Source organism: Acomys minous, assembly GCF_964271855.1.
Source record: "Acomys minous genome assembly, chromosome: 8".
NCBI lineage: Eukaryota > Metazoa > Chordata > Mammalia > Rodentia > Muridae > Acomys > Acomys minous.
In genome coordinates, this window is record NC_140489.1 from 75,675,763 (window position 1) to 75,697,061 (window position 21,299).

Sequence of the window (21,299 nt, forward strand, 5' to 3'; positions counted from 1 at the left end):
ATATTCATATGCATATATCATGTATCAATCACACATGCAAGTAAACTAATGAAAAAATAGGCCATGAATTTGAAGGAGAATGAGTCTATGTGAAGGTTTAAAGGGAGGAAGGGAGAAATATTGTAATTATATTATGATCTCAAAACATTTAAAAATTGTATCACTGACAATGACAGATTTTATTTGTGAGTTATAGTCTCATTTGATTTTCTAGTTTTTATTATTATTTCTAGTTGTTAAAGACATAAAGTTTTTAATTTATGTGGTTTTTCCCAATGCTTTATCTAAATGTCTAGGTACATTTAGGTAACTGTTTTTTTAAAATAAAAACTACTGAGAAATAATTAAAAATCATATTGTTCAGAGGAAAGTAAAAAGGAAATGAGATAAAATATATATACTTAGGGCCTGGAGCAATGGTTCCACTGCAAAGGTCGCTAGCTGTTCTGAGTACTGAGGTTCAGTCCCTAGCAGCCATGGTGGCTCACAGCAATCTGGAAGAGCAGTTCCAGGGCATCTGACACCCTCTTCCGGCCCCCACAGGCACTGAATGCATGTGGTATGTGAGTATACATGCAGGAAAAATACTCATACACACAATTTTAAAATAATAAATTTTAAGAAAGTAAATATATGTATTTGCTTTTTGTTCTTATGCTATGCATTCTTAGCTATTTTCTTTGCTGATGTTTCAGAAAAATTAGAGAAATATTGGACTATTTTGATAATAAAGGGCATGGTTAATCAAATTACTCTTGGAATCACAGTTTTAGCAATATGTTAATTTTCCAGCTCCAATATATACAAATTACAATTTAAATTTAATATAAGGAACTGGCAGCTTTTCTCTAAATTGTATGTGTTTTAATCTTAAATCGGCTGGCAGGCTGCTTCCCCAGGCCAGAGGAGAAGAGGATGTGTTCAACCCTGATACAACTTGATGAGCTGGGATGAGTCGGGGTTGGGGCCTCTCCTTTTCTGGGGATTAGGGGACGGGGGTGGGGGGGGTGGGGGGGGAGGGGGCGGGGAAGAGGGAGAGAGGGTAGAACTGTGAGGAGAGGAGCGAGGAAGTCTAAGATTTTGGATGTAAAGTGAATAAATAGATTAATTTTAAAACATGTCAATTCATAAACAACTTAAACAGGCTTAATAATATAAATATTATTAAATCTGAAGTAAAATAATTTTAATCTAGTAAAACATGTATCTGTACTCATGTGCCCACTCTCCATTCAGGGACTCGGCTGAGCACCCTATGGTGCCCAGGACAGTTTCACCACAAAGTGTTGACCCTAAAGTACAGGACACTGTGATGCTGCTCATGTCTAATTGGCATCTGCCAAGTGGGAAGGTGAGGTTAAAGAAAAAAAAAAAAAAGAGGAAAAAAACAGAAGAAGAAATCACCAGCTGTTTGTTTTTCAGTGTGGCCTCCTCTTTCCAGATTTTTCTGTTTATGTGGAGGAATCCACAAGATTCTTACACTCCCTTGCTAACTGTTCCCAGGAGAGGAAAGAGGGCTGAGTTTGAAAGAGCTTGGCCCATCCTTTCTGATGCTGCACAAGACCTGGCCAGGGAGAAAGGGGCAATTCCCCTGTTGGGTTCCCATGCTGTAGTGTTCCAGCACTGCCTATGTAGGCAGAGGCTTAGAGCAACAGAAATGCAAATTCCAATTGCTTTGTCCAGGGCCCTCAGCATTATGCCCTTAAGATGTATTCATGCCCTAGGTATATGGCAGTGGCTTGGAGAATCTTGCTGCTACCCCGGCCTCATCACCTGAAAAGTTTACTTTTCCCCCCAATCACCAAAAAATGCACATCCTTAATAATTCCTGCACTTCCCAAATAAAACACATTTTGATTTTCACTAAATTTGGTGCCTCTGGTCTTAGGCACCAGCCACATGGGGGCTTCTCATGGGCCAGTGCAGCTTGTGCTGAGCTCCTTACTGAATTGAGGCAGGAGAGGAAAGTGTTGATTACCAGTTCTATTCAAATCCCAGTATGTACTCTTTTTTTTTTCCAGAATTTTAGACTCACCAAGATAGAAAAGATGTTTTCTTCAAGGCTGTCAAATACAAGTAGCCAAAACACTATGAATGTAATATATATAATTCCTGATTGTTTCATTGTTTCTTTGCTGTAGTTAGTTTATTGTACATATGTGTAATAACATAAATGTATATGTAAAATATTTAGTAAAAATTTGGAAAAAAGCTTTTTGCTTTATGTAACTGGTTTCTCGTTGTTTGTTTCCAGTAGTGCACATGCTTAAAAATAAGTTTCTTTCAAATCAGAATTTTTCAGGACTAACAATTTCACTGTGGACAGGACATTCATTCAGCACTACATAGGAGTAACCTAGAGAGGACCCGTTCAATTTCCTCTCTAGTGGTTTGGCTGAGTTCTCAGGCACCGTTAGGTAAGATGGGAAGAAGTTGAGAAAGGTCATGTCCACTGGACCATGCCTTGATGTGGAGAAGGCTTTTCTATATAGAACAGGAAAATCAATTCTTATTTGCAGTGTCCACTAGTAGTGTGAGGTGTGGTTTTATTACTAAAGTAGCACAAGTATGACACTAATTTATTTTTAAATGATGAAAAAGCAATAGAACTGCCTTACCATGATGAACCCTGTGATGGCTGGGAGTGTTAAGGACCAGTTCCAAAGGGCCAAGGCTTCTGATGATCTGCTCATAGCAAAAACAAACAAACAAACAAACAAAAAACTGGTAAAGTGCACACATAGGTAAATCGCACTGAATACGTACATGTATTGCACAAATGCATGAAACTCATATGGGATGTGTGATACAGAAAGCTTCAAACTCATTCTACCATTGAGACATCACAGGAAGGTGGTGACCATCCAACTGTGTTCATAGACATGGCATGGCACTACCTGACTCAATTCAGTGTTGAGATTTCATGCTTTGACATGTCATCCCAGGAAAACAACTTAAGCTAATGGTAATTCAGCCCCCTTCTCTCTAAAACAGAGGGAGTAACAGTGTTATAAAATAATATAGTTCATATTTCTGAATGTGACTGTATCTTGCATGCACTGTGGTTAAGGGGAAAGCAGCCACAATCAATGATGACATTGATATGAACTGGCAACATGTCAGTGGTGCAGGGAAAGAACAGGATGATGGCTAAAGAGCCTCAAACTGCTTAGGACAAAACAACAAAAAAGTAACATGTGTATATTTTTTGGGTACTTATTTGAAACAAACAAGCAATCATAAACGTTATCCTGTAGGTACAGACAGGATTAGAAGATAAAAAACCTTTTATTTAGAATGATAACGGTATTGGCATTGGGTAAGTATGAAAATGCAATTTTATGACAGCATAACTGATGAGATCCAAATTTTGCTTGAAAATATTTTGACAATAAATACACGGAGAAAAAAATAGAATGGTGGATAGAAATGAATCAAAATATCTGTGTTTAATAAAAGCTAACGATAAAAACGTAGATCTCATGCTTTTCTGAATTATTGACAAAAATGACGTAAAATTTACAAAAAATATGATTTATTAATATATGGCAATACTAAGTTTAACACGTGTTCAAGCTCAGAAATATATTTATATTTATTTATTTATTATGTATATTTGTGTGTTTGCCTTAGGATGATTTGTACATCTAAATATCGTGACCAAGGAATTCAGAAGAGGGAGTTGGAGCCGCTGGAGCTGTAGTGGCCGGCAGTTTTGAGCCGCCAGACCTGGGTGCTTGGACGCAAATCCGGTTGTCTGTAATACAGTACCTGTTCTTAACCACTAAGCCATCTTTCCAGACCCAGATACACACTTCTGAGTGGATATTCTTCCTCCAAAATAATGTGTTTTTGCTCTATCTTATTAATCTACAATATTAAAATAACCAGTTTGCTGCTGTTCTGTAGATATTAAGCAGCTGGAATAGCCACACTGTCCTCAACTTGTTCCATATAGTATTCTCAAATTGAAGCTATATATACCCTTGTTGTCAGATAGCAGCCTGGACCTCCCCAACAGCACAGGCACCCGCATCTCCTCCTGATTGTCCACTATCTGCAGGCCTGTAAGGTCGTCCTTGCCTCCAGCACTGCTGACATTTCCTTAGGTTTTCCTTTCTTCCATCTGTCCTCCTTATCCCTCTATCTTTTTTCTCTTCATTTATATCCGGCCGGGGGTATAGGTGTGGGGAGTCCTATCCATCCTTTTTACAGTTATTTCAAGAATAAATATGTTTTAGCCTCCAAACATAACTCCTTCTCTCTATCAGAGTGGAACTAATCTTTACACTAGACTTTTTAAAAAATAATTTCTGTATTTTCAGGTACTTTGACTCTATGTATTGTTTTTATTATGATATAGTCCTATGAAGTAAAGAATACAACTCCTGTCTCACAAGCAATGCCAATCGCTGGGGACAGAGAAGGAGCAGCACACTTTATTACTTAGAACCTATCACTACAGCATTCTCCACTGGTGGAAACCTGTGTGAACAGAAGGGACGTGATGACTGGACCATGGGTAAGTGCGCTCCTCAGCATCCAGGACCCTATAAACTCATGCTTTGGGTCCAGAAAACCAGATGGCAAAGGAGAAAGCCATTTGCCCCTGTTTGTCTCTTTGGTGCCTAACATTTGTTACAAAAACAAACAACCAAAGGGGTGGAGGGGCCACACTAAGCAGCTTCTGCTACCCAGATGCTTTGCTGAGCCTGGGTTCCGGCGTGTGTGCAGACAGGATTCAAAGCCACAGGAGGTGCGGGGGGGGGGCGCCTTCAGAAGACGGGGGTCTTGGCAGAGCGGCGAGCTTTTGATTTTATTATTATTATTTAATGTCATTTTTCTTTTACCACAGGCAAACATTTTGCTCCTTCAGGTTAAAACACAGTGATATCAATATTGAAAGTTCTTTTAAAAGTTTTGAGGTAAAAGCCAAGTCCAACATACTTAACCACAGTTAAATTCTCTGGTACTGTGCCTGTGAGTACTGTGGAGCTGGAAGAGAAGACCACCACATGGCAGATGATTCATCATTCAGACAACCCGGTCAGAAGCTCTTATGTAGAAAACCTTCTAATTCAGAGTCATGGAGAATTCATTAATATTTAATAAGAGCTGAGCGTAACGGTTTAATTATCGCCCACTTTTGCAAATTCAGCCATTTAGCAATTCAACCACATCTAGCTAGGACTCACTTCCTGAAAACATGTTAGTTACTCTGGGAATAATCGGACCCACTGGCACTGTTAGAAAACGTTGTCTCAATTTATTAGATTTAAATGGCTTGCTTGAAAATACAGAATTTTTACAATAACGGAGCTTAAATATAGTATAAGTCAATATTCTGTCATTAAAAAATCATTAAAATGTGGGATTCTGGGGGCACAATAACTACTGTAAATATTAGAAACTTAAAAGAGGCACACATACAACAAATTTCCATCAAATAAAATTAATTTAAACTTGTATGATTCTGATAGGAAGAAAGAGCTAAGGGCTTGACTACATAGGAGTGAAAGTGATTCTACTTATTTTTGAAGGTTTCTGCATCTACATTGCAGCAAGGTTTTTGCTCCACTTGGGCCTCTTAGGTCACTGAAGCTGTGTACCCAGTTACGTAATTTTGTCCCTCGTCTTTATACTCTGAGCATCATGACTGCCCAGGAAGTCCACGGACAACTTCAGAAGCTCAGAGGTACTTTGAAGTTTTATACCAAAATTTATAATTATTTTCTCAGGAGCAAATATTGTTTTTTATCATCGTATGAAGGAAAAAATATAAACTTTCAAAGATTAATAACTAAGGTCTCACTTCTAAGCAGTGAGAGACCATAGGTCTCTTCCTATACCCTTGCTATATGTATTGTGGTATCAGTTTCCACATCATTAAAACTTGTATATGAATTTCTTCCCCAGACTTGAAAGTAAAACACTTAGACACTTCTTGCTCATTGTTGAAACCATGAACTCTTCTACTAACACAGTTACTTAGGCCGTTTTGATTTGGTGGCACTCAAAGAAAGAACAAGCAGGCTACCAAGATGAGACTTGATAGCCTATGACCAAATAGTGGGGGAGGAGGTCCCCCTCGGTCATAGACCTAGGGGAGGGGAATAGGGTGAAAGAGGGAGGGAGGGAGGAATAGGAGAATACAAGTGATGGGATAACAATTTAGTTGTAATCTGAATAAATTAATAAAATTAAAATAAATTTTTTTCAAGGAGTTGTAAGTGCGTATATGATAAGAATTAAAGTTTTGTGATAGGGAGTTCCATGATGAGTTCTCCATGTCAGACTCGGTCCATCAGAAGTGCTCTGGGTCATTTGCTGATGCAGTCACAGGCTCCTTATTTCTCACTCCGCAGACCCTATTAGGACTGGTGGAGAGGCCTTTATATAGAAACAAGTGAACAAGAACCGTGTAATGTGGTCATTATCTGTGCATGACATTTCAATTTTTTTTTGTTCTGAGAATCAAACCAAAAGCCTTATCATAATAAGTATGCACTGAGAGAGCTACACTGAGAGCTTACATCATCAAAAAGAAAATGAAGCCAATGACAGACCCCATTCAAAGACCTTCATAAGGCCTGACATAATCCTAGTTCAATCCATCTGTAAGCTTTCCTAGGAGGGATTTCCAGTGTTGAATCTTCTTACTCACTTTAGTCTACCTGTCTTCCAGGCCTGGTGGCCTCCTACCCTTCCTGAGCCGCTACCCAAATGCCACATTCAACTACTATTCAAACTACTAATTTTTCAAATGAGAATTTTGCCCTCCCTGCAACTTTGGAAGCATATTGTAATAATTGATTCTGTGTTCCGTTGTTCTTTTCGCAGTTACTAGGGTTCATCCCACATTATATACCAAGTTCAGTCAGAAGATGCCTTACCTTTCTTTTTTCTTACAGCATACATACAAGACTTCACAAACACCATGACTACTGAGCAGCATCACATTTATAAAATTATCATGCTTTCCCATACTCACACTCTTATTCCTTCATAGGGATGATCTGCCTGCCCTGGTGAAATTGTTTTATTTATCACAACTGCAAGAAGTGATAGTGGGTTTAATCATGATAAACCTTGTGTCTAATTGCACAAGGAAATACCTGTTGTAAAGATAAGCTAACGTAGAGTATGCTTCAAATTGAGATTGAATATACAGATAGGGAGGTAATCCCCCTCAGGAACAGTCCTAGGGGAGGGGAATAAGGGGAAAATGGGAAGGAGGGAAGAATGGGTGGATACAAGGGATGGGATAACCATTGAGATGTAACAAGAATAAATTAATAAAGGAGAAAAAAAATGACTAGTTTTAAAAAAAAAGAATATACAGATACATTCTCTACAGGCCCTTCCAGATCCAGGAAAGAACAACAGAAGTTTAAGACAGTTTGCTATAGAAATTAGCGGAGCAGTGCTTGTGGGATTGAGTATGGCCATTCTAAAGCCAGAGTTAATAAACGAGTCTAGCTCAACAGGATTGGAAGCCAGGAAAGTAATACCAGGGCTAAAGATCAATCAAATGACTGGACAATTAAAAACAACATCCAAAATGAAGATGAAAAGATGAGCAGAAATTACAGAGCAATATAGAATGGGATAATGAAGTTCTGATGATCACGGGCAGATGGATACCTTTAAGGACTCTTGAATTTTAGAACAGAGGGTTGTATGAGTTTCATTTTCATTGGAGAAAAGAGAAACAAAGAAAAGTGAATTCCCGTGTCACCTGCTAATTTGGAATCGTTATACCCTACTGACCGACCCTATATTCATAATCTGTCTTAAACAGATAAACCATTGGCGGGTCTCCTGTTGTGTCTACAAGATAAATATGGAATGATTTTACAGTGCTGAAACAAAATGCATGCAGCCAATCCACTAACATGCCTATTATTAACTAATCATATCTTTCCCATTTTTGACTGTCTTCTATAATGCAAATAACGTTGCATTTTTCAGTTTAAACTGAATAGTCTCCTGGAACTGAAAATATGTAATTGTCCTATTTTTAATTACTTCTTAGGCATCTAACTTATACTGTTCTATTTTACTATTAATTATTTTCAAATATTGGATTCTATAATAGTTGTTCACTAAGAAGGAAAAAAACTGATGACAAACACCCTCAAATTGGAAAGAGTCATTTTCAACAAAAATATTCAGTTAATTTATTGCAAATTAGTGTATTAGAATTACTCAGAAAATTACATTTTCTTGCCTCAGTCCAAAGAAGTTAGAAAATCATAATATTTTCTTTTTAATATAATATTATATATTTAATTATATATATATCAAAGGACACCTCTGGAGTCCACATTAAAAATACACAACAGTTATAAACTATTAGAATGACCTGATTACCTGGAACAGGACAGAAGGCATTTGCTTTTCAACACACATCATTTTGTTTGTTTGTACCTTTGGCTTATATTATCTATGTAATAATGAGATAATGATAATTTCTTACACTTTTTATTAAATATTTTCACATATACATTTATATTATTACACATATATACAATATATACAAATAAACTACCTACAGCAAGAGGAACTATGAAACAATCAGGAATTTTATATATGTTACATTCATAATGTTTTGGCTATTTGTATTTGGCAGCCTTGAAGAAAACATTTTTCCTATCTTGATGACTCTAAAATTCAGAATGTAAGTCAATATCTACCCTATCTCATCTCTAATAACTTAAAACATCTATCTAGACCTAAAAACATCTTAACCCAAAAACAACTACGCTTACTTGTAAAACTAAACTATGTGGTCTTCAACCACATCAGAAACTTGAGCAGATATAAATTTAATTTTCTGAGTAGAGAGGAAGTACAGGTTAGCAGCTTCCAAATGAGAAGATGACAGAGACAGTTTGTTGCCCGAAACTCTCTATAATGTTGGAACATCATCTTCTGCTTTCTGCCCCAGTATATATGACAGATATATTTCAGAGGCATGAAATATTGAGGACTTGATTAACTTGTCTTGTTAGAGTTTGGCCATCGACTCAGCCTACATCCAAGGTTGCCCATTTTTAGGCATAATTCTGTCTGTAGTAGAAAAGAAGACATTTTGCCCAGTGGCTTGTTTGCCACATTTGAAGCCATCTCCATAAGGAGGATCTTTGATACTTATCAACTTCTTTGAGGTAGACTGGATGCTGCCAGGAGTTAACCTATATCTTTGAATTAATAAAAACATCTTTAAATTTGCATTTGACAGCCTTGAAGAAAACATCTTCCCTATCTTGGTGCATCTAAAATTCTGAATGTAAATCAACCTTCACCACATCTTGTCATTATCAATTTAAAACATCTATAAAACTAAGAATGTAACATTTATATAAGCCCTGATTGTGTCATAGTTCTTCTTTCTATAGGTAATTTATTGTATACACATGTAATAATATAAAAATATATGGAAAAGATAAAAAATCTTTAATTAATCAAAAAAAGTACAATGAGTGGGCTGCAGAGATGTCTGGCAGTTAAAAGTACTTATTTTTTGAAAGAACCTGGATTCAGTTCCCAGCACCCACATTACAACATCATAAACATCTGTAACCACAGTTCAGGTGACCAGATGCCCTCTTCTGATGTACATGGACACAAGGCACACAAATGGTGCATAGACCTATATACGTGCATAAAATAAAAATAAATAAGTATTAAAAATTAAAATTATAGTAAGGAATATAAGAATATTTCTATATTTTCCTTTTTTTCTATCTTTTTCAAACATTTAAAATTTGCAAATGCTATCTCCTTTATTAATTCTTCCACTTCTATTTATAGACAAATATGGAATTATAGATGTGTTTTTCTCATTAAATTTCCCCATCGGGGCTGGGTTCTTGCACTATACTCACTAGCTTCCTTCTGATGCTGTCCTCCTCTACTCACATAGCCAAACTAATGGCATCACTTTTGCATTGTTCAGCAGTGTTGGAAGTTCTTTCACGGGTAAATTCTGCACACTATATGCAGACCTGGAATTGTCACTGTTTGTGTACATCTGAGTCTTTTCTCTTTTTTTGCTACTGAAAAAAAAATAGTTGCTTTAAAAAAATCTCTAAATCCCATATTCTGTAGGTCTAAATCTAAAATCAAAATGCATTTTCTACTTTGTTATCAAATTTTAGAAAATTGTTGGGACCATTACATAATTTTTCTAATTTTCAGTTTTTATATCTGCAAATGGGTATTACAATACTAAAATATAGTCTTGAAAATCCATGGGGATATTTATAAGCACTTTTCAGGACAAATGCATGAACCTGCAGCTAATTTTGAAGGTATTTTCAAAATAAGAGATGGTTATGGTTACAAAAAACCTCCTTTCCTGTGTGAGGAAAAAAGACATCTAACAGGGAAAATATGCCTATAAGCGTGTTGTTCTTAAGAATCCCCTGTATATAAGTGAGTAACCAAGGAGGATACAGAAGTCACCATTGTGGGAGTGATAGTGACACCAGATGAGTAGGGCTTAGATTGCTGACATGGACTGTACCTGCTAAAGACTTGTGGCATCACGCCTGATTGATGAGCCAGAGTCCCAGAGCACTGTGGTTCGCATTCCAATGTAGCCAATATCTCAGAGAAATGCCCTTGCAGTCTTTTACGCATTTATCATATGTCATTTATCATTATTGTTATGTTTTATTTAACATACAAAGCTACACTTTAACTGAAATTGTAAGTGGAAAAATTTCTCAGGTAAATCAGTGACAAGGCTCCACAGAGCCCAAACTAAAATTCAATGAGCTAACAACCATATTGTAATGAGAATTTTCCCCTTAGCCAATTTAATACCACACTCTTTCTTCTGTTGGTCACCATCTTCTTCATCTCTTCTCTTTTTATTTTTTCTTGTTAATTACAGTCAGTATTTCAAGCATGAACTATGAATCTAAATATTTGTTCATATAAATGTTGATAATACTATAAAGATTTTATTTTATATATTACTTTGTGTTTTTTTTGAACCATGAATGGTTATACATATTTTATCACTGTGAATAGTTGTATATATTTCCATTTATAAATAGTAAACATGAATAAAATGTATCAATATGCATGCATATATTCCCTTTATTAAATGTATTTCTCTTGTACTAAATATTAAATATATTCTCAAATTCCATATGATTACTAAGCTACCAATAACCATTTTCTATGCACACTGTAAATATTGAGAGTATTAAAAGCTTATATGAATCTTGTATTTAAAGTGATTTTCATCTTTAGTAGAACAACACTTATTTTAACATGCATGTAGTCTATGTCTTGTAAATTGCTAAGATGTTCACAAGATTTTAGAAGTGAAATAAAATAGACTTACACAGGAACTTATCAAATGAAGTTTGTTTAGAAGATTGAGTAACTTCAATATATAAAGTTAAAAACTTGATTAAAAATGTTAACAAACCAGTTGCCTTTTCCATCTCTCTTCATACTAAGAAAAACATTTATCTTTTTTCTTTCTATTGCCACTACCTAGCTGATTGATTTAAATTTATAATGACTTTGAATTCATCGCCATCACAACCATTATCTAGTAAGCAGGAAACTGAGTTGTTACCCAGACCTCAAGGTGAAAAGCCTTGAAGTAAGGATGCTTATTCTACAAGCAGCCTCACTGACTGATTTGTAGAAGTCTATGTTTACTATCTTCATGGTTGACCAGAAGGCCAGCAACATTAGCTTCACCCATTCTGTACTTATTGTGTATGCAGAAAGCTTGTTCTAAGATTTCTTGAGAGGACCCAGAATAGAACAAAGGAAATTACAGTGTAGTATCTGGAAATTCAATGATTTATTTCAAATGAGTGATGGTATAAGATGAAATAGAATAGTACAAAAATATGCATTTCATGATCAGTAACACTACAGCAATTCTTATTTAAAATTTTAGAAAATTTAAAAGTTCATGAACCACATATATCTACATATTAAAAAGACTTCTACTTGTTGCTTTGAACTGGTTGATCTTTAATTCTTATTGTTTTCTTTGTTAAGAGTTTTATCAGTTTGAGAATTTGTAGATTATTTCATTTTGCCAAGCATCTGGTGAAGAAATGTAAAAATAAAAACTTAATTGTATCCTCCACTAGTTTTGCTGTGATAATTCAAGACAACACTCACTCGTATTTAGACAGATGGTGGTGGCAGCCATATTAGCCTCAACCTCTCTACAGGGAAGCAGGCAAAAGCAGAGTTCTTTAGGATATGAGCTTGTCTGCCTATTTTCACACTTTGATATACTGGACAAATGCTGATTTATTCATGGCCAGATGTTTTCCTACCTTGATTCGTCAGTTCCCTACTTCAGTAGGCATGTAATATGGAAGCAGCTGACTTTCCACACCAACCAGCGAAAAGACAACATTTATAGTTTGGAAATAAAACAATCCTTAGGAATCAGACTGGTGGGATCACAAAGTGCTTCATAGGGAGCAGATCTCTGATGGAACCACAGCACAGGGTTAAAGACGTAAAGGCTGGGTTTGAACAAAGACTGGTATTGGGCTGTGTTTATATAGTAAACAAGTGTTAAAAGTCTGGGTTTATAATAAATTGTCAGGGAGGCTGACTCTTGTCACTTCCTATTATAGAAGTCTTGTACAAGAAGACAATGGTAACACAAAGTTAACATTTATTTAATTTGATCTAACTTTTCTTTCAAATGACTGAAGAAATACATACAATAGAATGCTTAAAATATTACTTCAAGGAGAGATGGATTCCCAATGACTGGTTTTTAATAATTACTTTTGAAATTAAAATATAATTGTGACATGTTTTCATTCCCTTTACTCCGTTCTTGCCCCAATCTATGTGCCTTACATCCTCTTGCTCTATCTTAAATTCACGGGTTCTTTACCAGTAATTTGGTTTTTAAACTTATTATTTAATTATTAATTATTTAATACCAGAGGAAAATTAGAAGGATGCATAGGCATAACCACATTAACCCTATAAAAGTCATTCTTAACTACCAGTGTCTTTAGTTGTCTTGCCCATTTGTGTATCCAGTGGCAAAATAAGACACATTACTATAAATAATATGATGTTACCCTAAAAGTAACTGTTTGCAAAACGGATAAATTGAGTTTTGTGTGAGAAATCCACTCCAGGAGCTAGGAAGATGGTGGCTCAGTGGTTAAGTGAAACTCCTGGTCTTTTGAAGGACCAGGGTTCTCTTTCTGTCATCTACACAGCAGCTCACACCCATCCACAACTCCAGCTTTTGATGGCCTCTTCTGGCCTTTTCATTCTGTTCTGACAGAACCTGTCAGAATCATATTCTCCAATGACAAAGCACATATGAGTCTCCAGCTTGGCTTCCCTTCTCAAAAGGTAAATCTCCTAACTTTTATTCATTTTTATATGTTTGTTAAAAATAGATCTGTTTAAAATCAAATATTTTACTGTGTGTATCTACTTTTAAGTGTGTGTGTGTGTGTGTGTGTGCATTTTAAGCCAAATTCTGTAAAATACACTTTCAATCAGTAGATTACAACCTCTAAGGACTAATGTATATTAGTCCTTCACATAAAATTTCTTATTAAAAGAAGCCCTTTTACTAAACTTCATCCTTTCTCCTGTGATTCTTGGTGTGTGCTGTATTTTTTTTTGTAATTTTTAAATTATGTTTCTTTTTAAACATACACATTTATATTATTACACATGAATAAAATAAACTACATACAGCAGGAAGAACCATGAGACAATCAGGAATTTATTTATTTATTTATTTATTTTTTATTTTTTGGTTTTTCGAGACAGGGTTTCTCTGTGTAGCCTTGTCTGTCCTGGACTCACTTTGTAGACCAGGCTAACCTTGAACTCACAGCGATTCGCCTGCCTCTGCCTCCCGAGGGCTGGGATTAAAGGCATGCACCACCACGCCCGGCATGACAATCAGGAGTTATATACATGTTACATTCAAAGTGATTTAGCTGTTTGTATTTGGCAAACTTGAAGTAAACATCTTTCTTATCTTCTCAGGTCTAAATTTCTGAGTGAAGATCAATATCTATCATATCTCATCTCTACCAACTTAAAACATCTATCTTGATCTAAAAGCATCTTAAACCCTACCAACTAAGCTTAGTTGTAAGACTAAACTATCTGGTCTTCAACCCCATCAGAGAAGTGAGAATTAGTACAAATTAAATACCTGAGTGAACTGGAAGAGCAAGATAGCAGCTCCCAAATTAAAAAAGTGACTGAGACAGTTTACTGTTTGAACAGTCTCCCAACGCGTGTTGTATTTCAAAACCATACATTATAATAGACAAGGTTACAAGAAAATTATATTATCGTTAATGTCCTTTCTCTTTTAACTGAAATAGGTTTTATGCTTTTCTGTCTATCTCTTTATACTGAGATCTATCTAGATCATTATTTTGCTTAATGTATAATCCTGGCAGATGAGTAATGATCAAAAATTCATTTCAAAAGACAGTGGTAGTTTGCTTACATAAATCACAAGATACTAAAAGTCTTAGCCTTAAGAGGCATGGTGTTGGCTCACAGAGACTGGTGAACTTAAATTTTTTTTCTTTTGAGATTTGGTACACACACTTAATGTGTAAAGGTGCTTATTGTCAAACATGATGAACAGGATTCAATCCTAGGATCCATATCCTGGTAGAGAGAACCAGAGCCTCAGATTTTTCTTCTGGACTGTATAAACATTGCCGCACATGAATACTCACCCACCTCCACAAGAATATAAATAAACATAGAAATTGCCATTGTTGTTTTTTATCATGGGTCCATAGCTGGTGTGACCCTCACCATTGTCTTAAAAGTGATAAAAGACAAAAGAATTTGCAATAGAAAATTAATAGTGTTACCTCATTAACAACACAATGTAACTAATATGAGATGACAAGCCCAAAACATTAAATGTCTATTTAGGAGGAAGTGTCAAGTATTTAATGAATGTTTTTTGGGGAAAGGATATATTAACTATCAAACTAGAGAACAGACACATGGCTGAGGTACTTTCTGATAGACTGAGGCTTGCAGATATAAAATTAGCTGCATGGACTTCAGGAGGAAACCAAAAAAATGATATATATCAGTCATTGAATCACAGCTTTACTGTTAATTACCTGCAATCACATTAGGGAACTGACCTGCACAGGTCATTACTTTTATTATGCTTATCTCACAGTGAAAAGTCTTATGATGTACAGAAGTTAAAGAAAAAAATTCACTCCACTAGGAACACAAGAAATCTTTAGTACCAGAGAACCCAAGAAAAATGATATAGTTCACATCATGAAAATGACATGATATATCTGGAATTTCTCTTTATTCCTGGGACCCAGGGCTAAACAAATGATACTAGTCATAAAAAATGTCCTTATAAAATGACTCCTAATGGTGTTCTGCTGTGCTCATAGATCAGGGCCTGTCCAGCCATCATCAGAGAAGCTTCCTTCTGCAGCAGATGGGAATGAGTATAGAGAGCCATGGCCAAAAATTATGCAGATAGACAGGACGTAGAACACACAATTCTAAATTGATGGCTCCATCAAACCCCTCCTTTCAGAGCTTAGAGGAGCCAAGGGAAGAGGGGTTCAAAAAGGATGTAAGAGCCACAGGATGGAAAATAGCAAGTAAACAAGGCCCTCTCACCATGAGCAAAGCTCATATGAGATCCAAAGATGGAAGCAGCATGCCAAGTGCCAGCCCAGATCTGCACAAGATCCTCACTGGTTATATTATGGCTTCCAGTTTTTTGTCTTATGGGATTCCCGAGGGTGCCAATACATGGGTCTCTGACACTTGAGCCCTGTCTTGGGATCTTTTCCTTCTGGTGGTCTGTCTTTTCCAACTTCAAAGTAATTGTTTTTGTTTTACATTATTGTATTTTTGTTGTATTCAAAAAAGGAACAAATAAACTAACGAACGAATGTAAGGCTAGCTACTAGGGTAAACAACAGAACTGTTATCAACAGAACTGTATTTACACATGCTGGGACAGGGAGTATCAGTTTATTACCAGTGCAATGGCACTGTGTATATCAGCACTCCAGGGGAGATCTCTTGTGCAGAAGTAGATGACTAACAAATAATGAATTCTGCAGGGGTTTTTTGGTGTGTTTTTATTGGTGTTACAGTTTGGTGTTTTATTAGGGGCGGCAAATCTTTTTCATGTTCTATGTTTTGGTTGTTTTCTTATTGTACTGGAATTTGGAGAAAGAACTTAAAGTTTAATGGTTAGAGAGGAGGAAACTATCTGGAAGGACTTGGGGGAACAGAATAATATGATTAAAATATATTTGAATTTAAAATTGTTTTAAATAATGAAACTATAAAAAATATTAATAAAACCCACACCAATCAAATAAAACACTTAACATATCTAATCATGTGTTTACAACACTCATATGTAAGTTGTATGATTATAGTGTAACAAAATATTCCATAACTTTCCTTCAAGTATCACAAGGCAAAGCAATGGTAAAGTTTGTTAATGAAAAAAATATTTTCTGATTTCAATTTTCTTCCTCCAACACAAAGAGCAAAAATAATTCCTCCAGAAGCTTGAAATAAAAAAAATCTTTTCTGCAATTATGGCTTAAAAATCACATTACAAATATATAATTTATTTCAGAATGTTAATTGATAGTGTGTGTGTATGTGTGTGTGTGTGTGTGTGTGTGTGTGTGTGTGTGTGTAAATGTGTTTGTCTAGAACAAAAATAAATCTTTCTGGTCTCTTTAGTAAATTATAAGATTTTGATAAAAGAAAATAGAAAGCTTCAACACTTTCTTGAAAATGAAATTTGGTGAAGTTAGGAGAGATAAAAATTAAATCATCTCTTGGTTCCATTCCATGCCTTTAACCTCAGATTTCCTCACATCAGCTTCTGTCTCCCTGGTGTTTAGCAGAAATGGGCACTAAATAAACAAATGAAAAATTAGAAAGCTACAGAGCACAAGATTTTCTGGCTAGTGTTTCTAATCATTGTCTAGTGCTACTGAGGAAATATGTAGAGTTCTATTAAGTAAATAAATCAACAACAACAAAAAAAGGCAAGCTTCATCTAAAAGTCAAATCTCTAAGGGTAAGAAGTATACTTTACTGTGCTATAGACACAGCCACTAAAACAGATAAAGTGGGCATTAGTTACTGAAAGTTACACATCCTTTCACCACCTGCAAAATGAAAGAGAAATAGAATACCGTAGCACAATTTTTAATATTTATGATGTGTTCTACAAAGATAGGCATATAATAAAAGTAAATCCTTGGTATCCAGTGAAGAAGACAAATGTGAAATGTGATTTGCATGGTGGTGGTGGGTGGAGTGGGCAAAGTAATACAAAACAAAACCAGCAAATTTTGGTGGAATCTTAACAGAACCCAAATGTTGGCATCAGCATAAATTAATTTTAAACTGATCTTCATAACTAATACTTAAAAGAAAAAAATCATGGGGCTGGAGAGATGGCCCAGTGATTAAGACCATACACTCCTCTTGCAGAGGGCCAAGATCAACTATTTGTACCCATGCCAAGTAGCTCACAATCACCTGTCACTCCAGCTTCAGAGGATTCGATGCCTCTGCACTTTTCTCATATATATATATATATATCATCCTCCCTCCAAAACACATATACATAATTAAAAGTAATAGAATTAATATTTTTTATTATTGCAAATAGATTTTTTCCTCATACAATACACCTTGACCAAAATCCCTCATCTTCCACTCTTCTGACATCACTACCACTCACCCTTTTAATTGAGAGAATATCTTGTGTCTGTATGGCTACTTCACCTGTCAATAATAAATCTGATGCCCTATAGCTTAGGTGGTAAATAGGAGATGTGACTCCTGGCCGTCAGAAAGGATTCTGGGATAGAACCAGGTGTGGGAGATGCAGCGGGCAATATATGAAGAGGATGGATGCATGCATGGTACCTGAGCACAGGTAGCCAGACGTGTGGCAGAGTGTGGAGCAGTATAAATGGGTTATTAAGTTGTGAGCCAGTCAGAGAAGAGACTCGCTATGTGGTCTAGGTATTTGTAACAAATATTTCATGAGTCTCATGAGTCATTATTTCAGAAACTTAGGGCCAGCAGGAAAAACATGTGCCCTTCTACACTTCTGCTTTCTTTCAGAAAAGAGCAGGCCTCCAAGAGACAACAAATATGACAAAACAGAATGCAATACGACAAGGAAATCCTTCATATCAAGGCTGGACAGAGCAAACATATAGGAGAAAAAGAGTCCCAAGAGCAGAGAGACTTACCCGTTGCCGTCAGGTTCTTTGTGCATGTGTTATAGCTGATAGTTTGGTGTTTCTGTGAGATTTCTTTTATTTAACAGTCTGGATTAAAAAAAAAAGTCTCCCAGAAACATTGGGCTATCTGATTAAATAAACAAAATGAGTGAATTGGTGAAGAAGCTATAGTAGATAAATGCAGGTTCATTAGAAGTGGCACAGGAGGGGGAAGTGAGTGGGGAGGGTGCACTGGGCATGGGGGTGGGTGGAAGGGAAGGAAGGAGGGTAGCAAAGTGAGGAAAAAGGGGAGGAGGGAAAGGGAGAGAGACAGAGACAGAGAGACAGAGAGAGATAGAAGACAGACAGACAGACAGACACACACACCACACACACAGACACAAACATACACACAGAGAGAGGAAGAGAGAGAGGCAGAAGAGAGAGAGAGAGAGAGAGAGAGAGAGAGAGAGAGAGAGAGACAGAGACAGAGACAGAGACAGAGACAGAAACAGAGAGACAGAGAGACAGAGAGACACAGAGAGACAGACAGAGAGACAGAGAGAGACAGACAGACACACACACACACACACCACACACACAGAGAGAGGAAGAGAGACAGAGACAGAGAGACAGAGAGAGACAGAAAGACACACATACACAGAGAGAGAGACACAAACATACACACACACACATACACACACAGAGAGAGAGAGAGAGAGAGAGAGAGAGAGAGAGAGAGAGAGAGAGAGAGAGACAGAGACAGAGACAGAGACAGAGACAGAGAAAGAGACAGAGACAGAGACAGAGACAGACAGAGACAGAGAGACAGAGAGACAGAGAGACAGAGAGACAGAGAGACAGAGAGACAGAGAGATCCTGAAACAAAATTTCTCGCTTATATAGTAAATCTTTGGGAGAGGGAAAGCCCTGCCCCTAGGTAGAGGGTAGGCCATGCCAGCCACTCCACGCAGCAGGGCCTAACAGTATTAGCTATAACATATACACAGAGAACCTGGTACTGACCCGTGCAGGCTGCTTCAGTCTCTGAGCCCATATGAAGCCTGCTTAGTAGATTCAGTAGGCCATGTCTTCCTGGTGTCCTCCTTCCTCTGACTTCTACAATCATTCCTTCCCCTCTTCCAAGTGATTCTTAGAGCTCTGGGGGGGAGGGACCCAATGGAGAAGTCCAACCCTGACTCTCTTTCAGCATAATGCCTGGTTGTGGATCTCTGTACTAGGACCCATCTGCTGCTGAAGGGAGCATCTCTGATGATGACTGTTCTGTGAGTATAGAAGGTCATTTTCAGAAATCATTTCATTGAATGTGTTCTGTTTTTGGCCAATAGTGTTTCGTTCTATCTTAGGTCTTTAGTTTCTGGCTAACAGATTTCCTATCAAGAATCGTGGTTCCAGATGAGCAAACCAAACATCAGTTAGACACTCCCACAATTTTTGAGCCACCATTGCCCCAGCATATCTTATAGACAGGGCAGATTGTAGGTTAAGGGTTTTGTGGCTGGGCCAGTGTCCTGGCTCTCACTCTGTATCCTTCAGAGTATCTTCCTGAATCAAAGCTCCATGCTTGTACCACCTCAACCTCCTTATGTTCAAGGTATTGTGTGGATGTTATCCTTGGCAATGTGGCCCTGCTGTCAGTTTGCAAAGAACAATCCTCTATCCCAGTTTCAGTCTAGGATGTCCAGGGATCCCCCTGAGACCTCTTGGCCATCAATTCAACCAAATGTAACCCGGTCCCACTACTGGAAGCTGAAAAGGTGGCCATTTCAGATTCAATGACTTGTCTACTCAGAGTCCACACTGTGGTCACACACATAGATTCCAGGAAGTTTCCACTGAACTAGGCTTCTACACCATGCTCCAAATGCCTCCCTGTTCAAGCTTTTCTCTCCACATTCTCTCCTTCCATCACTCTCCTCCATACCTCATTTTTCCAGCTCCTGCCCCCACCATCCCTAGTCCAGCTCATGTCCTCACCATCCCTACTCCATCCCTAACATTTATTCTATTTTGCCTTCCCAGGGAGATCCATGCTCCCCATCCCATGCACAATGCCTGAGAAATAGTTAAATAAATGTCCAAGATACTTTTCTATCGAGAAAAAAATGCAAGTCAAAACTATTTTGAGAATTCACCTTACACCTGTAAGAATGTCTAAGATGAAAATTACAAGTGACAGCTCATAATGGCAAGGATGTGGAGCAAGGGAAGCACTGCCCATTGTTCGTGGTGATGCAAATATATACATCCACTATGGTAATCAATATGGTGGTTCCTCAGAGAAAATTGGAAAAGATATATTCTACTCTTTGCCATACACCTATGTGCATTGCAGCCTTGTTCATAATAGGCAGAAACTAGTAACAACTTAGATTTCTCTCAACTAAGAATGGATTAAAAATGTGGTATGCACATACACTGGGATAATACCCAGCATTTTTTAAATCACATCATGAAATTTTCAGCCAAATGAGTGCAACTCTCATAAAGTTCTTCTTATATATTTTTTGTTTATAGGATACTTTGCAAATATTGAATATATCCCTTCTTTCCCCTCCTACCTTCCTGATATGTCTGCTTGGTGTTCCTCCTTGTCTCTTCTCCATCTTCATTCTGTTGGCAGCTTCTAAAACTTGCAGTTTGCCTTACTTGTTTGTTTTTGTTCTTGTTTCTAATCCTAATAAATTTGGTTATGAGCTTCCTTCTGAATCCATTCTTAAATTATTTAATTTAAAAGACTAAGAACTCCAAGTGGTACCCTAATTTTCCTGTTAATATATCTTAGCTCAGGTGAGACTTTCCAAAAATTCTAATAATAATTACAGTAATTACCTTCTGTTTTTTGGCCTGCCATACTTTCTATAATCATCCCCATCTGCTGTAAAGAGAAGCTCCTTTGATGAAGGTGAGAGTTACACTTATTATTCCCCAGTCTCTATCGATACATTTACAACATACCTTTTACACATAAGGTCTGGAGAACATGGAAAAGATGAACATAAAAAT

At 36.9% G+C, this 21,299-nt stretch overlaps 1 protein-coding gene across 2 annotated transcripts in view; it reads right to left on the bottom strand.

Annotated features, from left to right (window-relative positions):
* Nucleotides 1–21,299, bottom strand: part of AGMO (alkylglycerol monooxygenase) — a 292,081-nt gene that overhangs the window by 158,231 nt on the left and 112,551 nt on the right. For both annotated transcript variants that reach the window (XR_014780821.1, XM_084791218.1), the window contains exon 6: nt 2,619–2,685. Coding sequence is in view for 1 of the 2 variants with exons in the window: in XM_084791218.1 (XP_084647344.1) it covers nt 2,619–2,685 (67 nt within the window). In the remaining variant the exon portion in view is untranslated. The remainder of the gene's footprint in view (nt 1–2,618; nt 2,686–21,299) is intronic.